Genomic DNA, 10,775 nt, shown 5'->3' on the forward strand with positions numbered 1-10,775 from the left:
CATCCAGCCCTGCACCTTGGTGTCTCGGATTCTCCAGCATCTGCAGTTCCTACTATCTCTGATCCAATATGTAACAGACCATTTGTTGAAGAAATATTTCTGATCAAGTTTCCAAGTACAAAAGCCCATTGAGTATCTGCTGCACGTGATTTCACACAACGTCAAGAACACAGCTCAGATCCAGCACTTGCTACAAATCAGCTAAACGTTTGTCAACACTCTTTACACAAATGTTTCCATTTTCTTCCTCGTGTGACGTTTGGTTGTTGAAATAATAAGTAATTTTATGATTTAGTCCCATGAGATGAAATTTTGAAACTGCATAAGAGATTGCCTTTCGATTGAAATTCAGGTTCTGTGGGTAAAGTAGTGTGCAAACATACTTGTTGCACTGATGATCATAAAGGTCTGCAGCATAGAAAAAGGCCCTGTGGCCCATCGAGTTTGCGCAGTCCAGAACAAGCACCGAACGTTCTAATCCCACATTCCAGCATTTAACCCCGTAGCCTTCTGTGCCTTAGCATAGCTAGTGCACATCTAAACACTTCTTAAATGTTGAGTGTTTCTGCCTGTACCACAGTCTGCGTAAAAAATAATATTTCTTTCCCTCTCCTCTAAACCACCTGCCACTTACCTTAAATCTATGCTCCCGGACATTGATTCCCATGCCCCAAAGAGCTGCAGACGTGCTAATTAGGTTGCTCATGTGAAGACAAATTAATTTTGAGGTGCTCAACAAGTTTAAAAGCCCCATCAACTTACTGGCATTAAATCAAAATGGCATTAAGCAGGGAAACTTTAAATGTACAGGATTGCCTTTTGCCTGTTTTCACAATTAAGCCCAAGATTATGCTGTCTTTCCTTGTAATTCAGCCTTGAGAGAAAGCTGTATATTTATATCAGTTTCATCCCTAAAGGTAATGAAACAAAACTTCAAAGCATTTATCCATTTTCATCTCCACCATTCACCCATCACAATATCTGGTGAAGTATTTGAAATGTTCTACAACCAATTTGATTACCTCCACTCTCTTTCCAGCCACTGCTGCTTAAACTTCAGCTGTATTGCCTTTGCAACATCTCATCAGGAAGCAAAGGTTTTTTTTTTAATTGTTCATGGTATATGAACATTACTAGCTAGGCCAGTATTTACTGCCTACCCCTAATTACTCAGAGGTCAGTTAAGAGCCACTAACGTTGCTCTGGGTCTATAGTCACATGTAGACCAGACCAGGTAAGGACAGCAGTATTACTTCTCTGGAGGACTTTAATGAACCAAATTGGTTCTTCATCGGGCACATTAGAGCTAAAGATAGCCATTAGGCCAGCTATTTATTCCAGAGTTTTATTTAATTCAAATTTCACCATCTGCCATAATGAGATTTGAACTCCTTCCACTAGTGCATGAACTTGCATTTCTGAATGACTAGTCCAACGTTATTGCAACTCCGCACAAATGAAGTAGAAATCAAATAGCCTCTTGGCCTCTGTTGCCATATCATTTTCCATGACCACCTCAGAGTCTCTGAGATGATAAATCAAGTGACACAACTGTAGGGTACAATATGATCAGTCATTGAACAATGCATGGAAGCTAGTGGGTTTGTGGTTCAGAGTTATCTTTGACAATCTATAATGACTGAATTTATTCTTCTCTCTCAGGAATCTCATTAATCCAGAGCAGTGCCAGTACACCTTTACAACCTCGCGCATCGATATCAGTTTGAAGAAAAGACAGAATCAGCGGTGGGGAGGACTTGAAGCTCTGGCGACACAAGGTCTGCAGAGTGACATTCAAATAATTCAACATAATTAAACGCAGACGGGTTGGTTGGCACTTGACATTAAATAAGCTATCTGTCTGGCATCAGCATATCTCATTTTCTCCAGCTTCTGACTGCCCAGCTGGGTATTTCCAATGTTTCCTGTTCTTATTCTTTCATGCTGTGGTGTGGACCAAACCAGCATGCAGCATGGTTGGTATGTCTCATCTTTGCCCAGTAATGCACTGCATGAATAATTACCTTGGAATACATGCAGTTCAATAATACTACAAGGATTCCAGAGTTATGGTGACTTAGAATTTTTTTTTTAACTAGAAAACAACCAGCTGTGTCATTGCTGGTTCTGACCATGCAATCTCTATTGAATGGAAAGAGCAATTTAAATTGTTTCGGTCTTGGGCGCAATGCTGGTGGTAGAGAGGCTTGTTGCTATATAACCCAGGGTTACATTACTGGCAGGGAGATCTGTTGCTTTTTAACACTGGTGCACCCCTGGTGATGACATGTCTGTCACTAAATCACTGGGATACAGTACTGGTAGGGACAGATCTGATACAATAAGGCTAGAAGACAGTACTGGTGTGGTCAGGTCTCACGGTATAACACTGAGGTACAGTACTGAGGAGGGGGAACAGGTCTGACACTGTATAATACTGTGATACAGTACTGGTGGGGACAGGTTTGACAGTATAACACCAGTGCAGTACTGGTGGGGAGAAGTCTGTCACTCGAATACTAGGATGCTGCACTGGTGGGGAGAGTAACAGAGGAGACCAGTCTGTCACTGTATGACACTGGGGCACAGTACTGATGGGGATAGGACTCTCATTGTATAAGGGATATAGTACTGGTTGGGACAAGTCTGTCACTAGATATTTTCTAATCAACTTGTTTAGACATGTTATGATACACCTCTGGAACAGGTAGAACCTAAACCTAGCCCTCTGAGCCCAGAGATAGGGGCACTATCAATGTGCCTCAATAGGTGTCCCCTGTGTCTGTCATTGTATAACGGTGGTCCAACGCTGGTGAGGTAGGTCTGACACAGTATTGATGCAGTGACAGACCTGTGCCCGCCAGTACTGACCCACTAGTATTATACAGTGAGAGACCTGTCCCTATCAGCACTGAACCCCATTGCCATGCAGAGACAAACCCACCAGTAATGTACCCCATGTTGTTTAGAGAGAAATAGGTAAACACTATCAGAAACTGAACATAGAAAGGAATGATAGCTGCATGCAGAAGAACAGAAAATAGAGATGTATATCTATTGCCTCTCTTGGACTGTGGACAGTTATGGCTGGAGGTTTGGAATGGCATAAGTGTGTCCTTTACTCAAAGGGGAAGAATTTACAGGGCTGCGGAAGAAGAGGAGATTAGTTGAACGATTCATTCAAGAGCACCAGCACACTTAAGATGGACTTTAAAATTCCATGAAATTTTTTCCCTAGCTGAATAGCCATTTCCACTGAGGCTCCTGGGAGAGTTTAATTTGATATTTTTCTGTTTAGGAATCTCCATTAACTGAGCATATCCTTGTCATAAAGTTCCTAAAAACTGCCTGGGCTGTTAAAGTGGATAGAATACCATTTCAATATTTTTTTTAATATTCATTCATGGGATAAGGGCATCACTGACCTGACCAGGCCAGAATTTATTGCCCATCCCTGATTGCCCAGAGGGCAGTTAAGAGTCAACCATATTGCTGTGGGTCTGGAGTCACCTGTAGGCCAGACCAGACCAGGTGAGGATGGCAGTTTCCTTCCCTAAAGAACTGACCCAGATGGGTTTTTTCCGACAATCAACAATGGATTTATAGTCATCATTAGACTCAAAATTCCAGATTTTTATTGAATTCAAATTCCACCAGACGCTGTGACGGAATTCGAACCCAGGTCCCCAGAACGTTACCTGGGTGTCTGGATCTTTGAAGAAGATCAACCAGGAAGGTTGATGAGGGTAGGGTGGTAGATGTAGTCTACATGGATTTCACTAAAGCCTTTGATTAGGTTCCACATGGGAGGCTCATCTGAAAGGTTAGATTGCATGGAATCTAGGGAGACCTGGCAAATTGGATACATAATTGGCTTGATGGTAGGAAGCAGAGGGTAACAGTGGAAGGAAGCTTGTTGAACTGGAGGCCTATGACTAGTGGTGTGCCTTGGGTCGGTGCTGGGCCCAGTGCTGTTTATCCATATCAATAATTTGAATGAGAATGTACAAGGCATGATTAGTAAGTTTGTGGATGACATTAAAACAGGCGGAATCGTGGACAGTGAGGAGGGTTATCAGAAATTGCAGCAGGATCTTGATCAGCTGGGGAAGTAGGCCGAGAAATGGCAAATGGAGTTTAATATAGATAAGTGTGAGGTGTTGCGTTTTGGAAAGTCAAATCAAGGTAGGAGTTTCACGATGAGTGGTAGGGCCTTAAGGAGTGCAGTGGAACAGAGCGAACTTGGAGTTCAGGTGCACAGTTCTCTGAAAGTGGAGTCACAGGTAGACAGGGCAGTGAAGAAGGCTTTTGGCGTACTGGCCTTCATCAGTCAGAGCATTGAGTACAGAAGTTGGGAAGTTATGTTGCTGCTGTACAGGACATTGGTGAGGTTGTACTTGGAGTATTGTGTTCTACTTTGGTCAGCTTGCTATAGGAAAGATGTAATTAAACTGGAAAGAGTGCAGAGGAGATTTACAAGGATGTTGCCTGGACTCTAGGGACTGCGTTATAGGGGGAGGTTGGACAAGATGGGACTATTTTCTTTAGAGCCAAGGAGTCTGAGGGGGAATTTTAATAGAAGTGTATAAGACCATGAGAGGCATGGATAAGGTGAATACATTCAGTCTTTTTCCCAGGGTTGGGGAATTGAGGACTAGAGGGCATCAGTTTAAGGTAAGAGGGGAAAAAATACATGGGAACTTGAGGGACAACTTTTATACACTGAGGATGGTACACATATGGAATGAGCTGCCAGCAGACGCGGTTGAGGTGGATACATTAAGAACAATTAAAAGGCATTTGGATGAATACATTGATAAGAAAGGTTTAGAAGGATATGGGCCAAATGCAGGGAATTGGACTTAGCGTGGATAGACATTTTGGTCGGCATGGACCAGTTTGGGCTGAAGGGCCTGTCTCTGTGCTGCAGGACTCAATGACTCTAATATCAGCCCAGCAATAATACCACTAGGATGTTGCTTCCCCTTCAAATACATAAGAAAAAGGGTTTCAAATTTAATATCCTTGTACATTGCTCCCACAGACCCGAGAGTTATTGGTATTCAGCCGGAGTTGTTTGTAATCTATAAATCCATTTCCCAAATTTGAAAAAAAACTGTACACAGCCTGGCTGGCATATTCCACAATGTAGCTCAGCTCGATGTCCACCAAACAGACTCTTTACTGTGCTCAGTTTCATTTATAAATGAATGAATGAATAGATGACACTGATGTGACAGTGCAGAGGGAGTTATACTCTGTATCTAACCGTGTGCTTTCCCTGTCCTGGGAGTGTTTGGGACACGTAGAAAGAGCTTTACCCTGTATCTAACCAAGGCGAGAAAGGCAAGAACTCCTGTGGAAGTTGTTTACAAGAATGCTTAAGCCTGTGTGTGTTTTCACTGGACCTTCTAAACACAGGCCTTGTGCTCCCCTGTTTAAGGTGCAGTGGGGGGTGCGAAAGTAGCTGTGCCTGCAGGCCCTCCATCGCTGGATAAGGCACAGCCTGGGAGCAGCCAGCACACACTTCCTCCCAAGGACGAGCCACGTTCCAATGAGAAGGAGAAAATGCGCACAGAAGAGGCCAGCCTTGAGTCGGTGGCAATCAGGTCTACTCCTGACAGTGTGCAGATTAAACAGGACACTCTTGTAACATCGGTGAGTAATTTACGTTCCAAGTTCACTGTTCTCCTTAAAGCGATGTTAAACTTTCCTTGATTGATTCTTGATGTGTGTGTCACTGGAAAGGCTGATGCCTTTACTCTTAGTTACCCTGGGATGGGATGTTTGTGGTAAGCCAGTAATTTGATCTGCTGTCCATACTTGATGCAATTGAGGGGCTTCTTGGCCCATCACAGAGAGGGTTGAGTATCAGTCACATTAGTATGGGACTGGATTCACATGTAAGGTCAAGCTAGATAAGGGTGGCAGATGTCCTTCTCTAAAGTGACATTAATGAGCAAGTTGGGAGCCTGACCTCAATCTGAGCAATTGATGTTTCCATTTCAGACGATGTATCTTGGGGGTATACCTGCTTATCCAGAGAGGAGCTGAAAATACTTGTTTTAGTGGATTTCTAAATCGAATCTGGCTCTTTGAGTTTTCTCATAAGATGGGAGATGGGAGGCTTAATCAACTAAGTATTAGGTCACATCATCAAGCTTGGATGTTTTTCTGTGCCATAAATTTCTGTAGTTGGCTTCCAGACCAACCTGCAGTTGTTACCACTTGCTAGTACTTAAGAGGCAAATGAAATGTTGTCAGTTTACAAAACTCTTCCTGGAAGGCAGCACAGTGGCTCAGTGGTTAGCACTGCTGCCTCACAGCGCCAGGGACCCAGGTTCAATTCCACCCTTGGGCGACTGTCTGTGTGGAGTTTGCATGTTCTCCCCGTGTCTGCTTGGGTTTCCTCCGGTTTCCTCCCGCAGTCCAAAGATGTGCAGTCTAGGTGGATTGGCCATGCTAGATTGCCCGTGGTGTTCAGGAATGTGTAGATTAGGTGGGTTATAAGGGGATGGGTCTGGGTGGGATGCTCTAAGGGTCGATGTGGACTTGTTGGGCCGAAGGGCCTGTTTCCACACTGTAGGGTTTCTATGATTCTAAATCCACGTTTAAGTCCAAGTTAGGGGTCATGGTGTCAATACAGTTGCGATCAATGTTGCAAATGTCTCCCCGTGTGACTGTAACAAAGGTAAACTTACCTTGTTATCCTTTTTGACCTGTCAGTAGTCTTTGACACAATTGTTGATATCATTGTTGTCCAGCTGGAGGCGTTACTCTCGTCTGGTTCCATTCTTGGCTAACTTATTGTAACCTGAGAATCACTGCTTAACTTCTGTTCCTGCTCCTGCATTGTTACTCCTCTTGTGTTCCAGGGCTCTACCCTAACCCCTCCTATTTTCCTTTGTGTTCCTTGGTAATATCATTCAAAAGTGCAGCTTCAGGGAAAAGTTCGAAGCAGTTATTTTTGGGAAGTATCATCACATGCACAGTGACAACACTCAGCTCTATGTCACCGTAACACCCCTCATCACTTGATATTTGGTAAATTATCGGACATCTAGTACTGGCTGAGCAAAAAATTGCTCCAATGAAATGTTGGGAAGATTATAGCCATTGTTTTCAGTTCCTGTGCCAAACTCTTTTCCTTAGTTACTAACTCTGTCCCTCTTCCTGTCAGCAGTCTGAGATCAAGCCAGTCTAATTGGAACCTTGATGTGACATTTAATGCTGAGCTGAACCGACAATATCAACTGTGCCATCACTAAAGCTGCCTGTTTCACCTCCATAATATCATTCCACTTTGCCCATGATCAGTTCATTAGCTGCTGAAAACTTTATCCATGCCACTTTTACTTCCCTTGACTAACCCAGTTCACTCCTGGCTGCTCATCCACATTCTAACCTCCATAAACTTGAGGTCATCCAAAACGCAGCCTGTCTTGATTCTCAACAAGCTTTACACACCAATGTTTGCTGACCTACATTTGCTCCTGGTTAAGTAACATCGTAATTTGTAAGTTTTCCTTGCCTTTTTCTGTACTTTGTATGAACTTAACCTTGTGTTGTGTGCTAAAGCCCAAGCCCACCTGCATGGTGACCCCAATGACCCATGGTGTCTCCAATACGGAGCAAACTGAAGAGGAAGAAGAGGAGGAGGAGAAAAAGGTCTGTCTGCCAGGGTTCACAGGGCTGGTCAACCTAGGAAACACTTGCTTCATGAACAGTGTGATCCAGTCACTGTCCAATACACGAGAGCTTCGTGATTACTTCCATGGTGAGTGCAAAAAAGTCAAGTTCACTTCTTCAAAGAGAAACCTTGTTGGTTGTGCTGTTGGTGTAGGGTGGCTAATGTGCTCCCTCTTGCTTGTGTCAGAACATGTGTTAAAGCCTGAAGCAGTATAGCATCCAGACCAGAACTCTATACGGCTCCCTCACTCCTGACACACTCTTTATGATGCCATCTTTCATACGAGATGTTATTCAAGGCTCTGTGTATCTGATTGGATGAAAAATATGGTACTGTTTCAAAGAAGGGGCAGAGGTGTTCTTCCCACTGTCCCAAGCTGAACCAGCATCTCTTGAACCGTTTGCTGTGTCAACATCACTGCTGCTTCTGGGATCTTTGAATGTGCAAATTGATTGCCATGGTGTCACATTGTAGCAGTGACTACGTTTGCTAGTGTTTCATTGACTTTAAAGAGATGTGAAAGGTACTAAATTAAGCAAGCTCTTTCAACTACACAAAAAATATCTAATTAACTGTATGCTTTGTGGCCTGGTGATGTGTCAGAAAAGCTGTGTAACTCATCGCACCTCAGCAATTCATTCAATTCAAATACTTTTTTAAATCTTTGATACGATGTACAAAAAGTGATTTATTCTTTTGAATTTTCAATATGAGCTTTTGCTGAAGAAAGATTAAGTCCTCGTTGCAAGTTAAATTTTGCTCTAACTTTGACTAGATCGATCCTTTGAGTCTGAATTAAATTACAACAACCCTCTGGGAACTGGCGGCCGACTGGCCATTGGCTTTGCGGTGTTGCTGCGGGCACTATGGAAAGGAACGCACCATGCCTACCAACCATCGAAGCTAAAGGTGAGTGAGTGCCAATTTGGGGTCCATGTCAAATCCTCTGCTGGCCTTCCAACTAAATGGACAAACTGATCACATCTTGTGGGAACATTGGAAACAGATGGCTGTGCAGATGGCCTTAAACCTGTTCCACCAAGGCTTATCGGAAATCTGCACTTTCTGGTCACAGCAAAACCATTTAAGTGCTTTTGCTGTGGAAGGACTAAAGGGTTGTGCACATAGATTGTACAAGGGGAGATATTGGGTAGACTGCTTTCTTTTTTTATTTTGGAGATATATTTGTGGAGCAGGTTTAGTGATTTGGATGGTGAGTTCAGTGTCCCTTAGAGAGAGTGCTAGCTGAAGTGGAGGTTGCATTATACAAGAGTTAAGCATCAAATAATACAAACCTAAGCCATTGTGGTCTCATGGACATCCTTTGGTTACCAGTTGGAATTGATCAGAAAAATTATCTAGTCATTGACACTGGGATTTTAATCATGTTTCTTATCTATCCACAAGTAGCTGTGATTTTATAGCGGGGCAAGCTGAAGGGTCTGTGCTTGTATGTCAGAACTTTCAGATGTTGAATGGATCCTGTTTACATACAGTAGGCCAAAGAGGGTGAAGATTCTTTTGGTCTTCTGGTTTATGCAGCCATGTCTAGTGTTGACAGGATTGTCTGCCCAGAGTCTCCTTGCACTTGTTGATTAAGCGACAGCTGGGCATTTGAATAGTTTTTGAACTACTTGTTTGCTGTTCTCAATTTGGCAAAGCACCTAGTTTCTCTTCAAAAGAAACTCTGTCTCATTGCAACGGTGGTGATGTGGCATTGAGCAGGTATAACACAATTGTGCTGACTGCTGAGACCTCCTTGCAAGAATACTTTACTGGATTAGTTACACTACAGGGTGCATACCGAACATTACCAGAAGCACTGGAGTGGATGTTCAGCCCCTCAACCCTGTTGTAGAGCTTGGGGAAGGTTGATTCTGGCTGATCTATATCTTAACTGCTTTTGTTCATTAATTCAGTAATTTGTTCGGGGGAGGCAATGGCCTAGTGGTATTATCGCTGGACTGTTAATCCAGAGACCCAGATAATGTTCTGGGGACCCAGGTTCAAGCCCCGCCTTGGCAGATGGTGGAATTTGAATCCAATAAGATATCTGGAATTAAGAATCTAATGATAACTGTGAATCCATTGTCGATTGTCAGAAAAACCCATCTGGTTCACTAATTTTCTTCAGGGAAGGAAACTGCCATCCTCACCTGGTCTGACCTACATGTGACTCCAGACCCACAGCAATGTGGTTGACTCTTAATTGCCCTCTGGGCAATTAGGGATGGGCAATAAATGCTGCCTAGACAGTGATGCCCTCATCCTGTAAATGAATACAGGAAAAAAAAAAGTAATCCCTGTCAAATAAAAGTTTTAGAAGTTTTTGATTCTGGTTTTATTCAACAGCTTTCAATCACTCTGTCCTCCTCCTTGCTTAGTACTCATTCTCTCAGACCCACTTTATGTGAATTCCATTAGATATTTCTTAACATGAGGTAAAAAAAGTATTAAAAACTATTAAGGTCGATAAGTCCCGGGTCCTGATGGGATCTACCTCAGAATATTGAGGGAGGCAAGAGAACAAATTGGTGGACCATTGACAGATATCTTTATATCCTCTTTGGCCATAGGTGAGGTCCCAGAGGATTGGAGAATAGCCAATGTTGTCCCATTGTTTAAGAAGGGTAGCAGGGATAATCCTGGAAATTACAGCCATTGTGAGCCTCATGTCGGTGGTAGGGAAATTATTGGAAAAGATTCTCGGACAGGATCTATACGCATTTAGAAGCAAATGGACTTATTAGTGATAGACAGCATGGTTTTGTGTGGGGGAGGTCGTGCCTCACTAATTTGATCGAGGTTTTTGAGGAGGTGATAAAGATGATTGAAGGAAAAGCGGTTGATGTTGTCTACGTGGACTTCAGTAAAGCCTTTGACAAGGTCCCTCATGGCAGCCTGTTACAAAGTGCGAAGTCACAGTAGCAGCATTTAAGAAACACTTGGATGAATGCATGAATAGGAAAGGAATAGAAGGATATGGATCCTGCAAATGTAGACAGTTTTAGTATGGACGGGCAAAATGTGTCCGTGCAGGTTTGGAGGGCTGAAGGGCCTGTTCCTTTGCTGTATTGTTCTTTGT

At 43.1% G+C, this 10,775-nt stretch overlaps 1 protein-coding gene across 1 annotated transcript in view; it reads left to right on the forward strand.

The window, feature by feature from the left end:
* Nucleotides 1-10,775, forward strand: part of LOC125485156 (ubiquitin carboxyl-terminal hydrolase 19-like) — a 27,397-nt gene that overhangs the window by 4,834 nt on the left and 11,788 nt on the right. Inside the window, exons 2-5 of the mRNA XM_048606654.1 lie at nt 1,663-1,778; nt 5,444-5,658; nt 7,579-7,777; nt 8,466-8,599. Of these exons, the coding sequence (XP_048462611.1) occupies nt 1,663-1,778; nt 5,444-5,658; nt 7,579-7,777; nt 8,466-8,599 (664 nt within the window). The remainder of the gene's footprint in view (nt 1-1,662; nt 1,779-5,443; nt 5,659-7,578; nt 7,778-8,465; nt 8,600-10,775) is intronic.

This window comes from Rhincodon typus, chromosome 16 (genome assembly GCF_021869965.1).
Source record: "Rhincodon typus isolate 14 chromosome 16, sRhiTyp1.1, whole genome shotgun sequence".
In the NCBI taxonomy this organism is placed as follows: Eukaryota; Metazoa; Chordata; class Chondrichthyes; order Orectolobiformes; family Rhincodontidae; genus Rhincodon; species Rhincodon typus.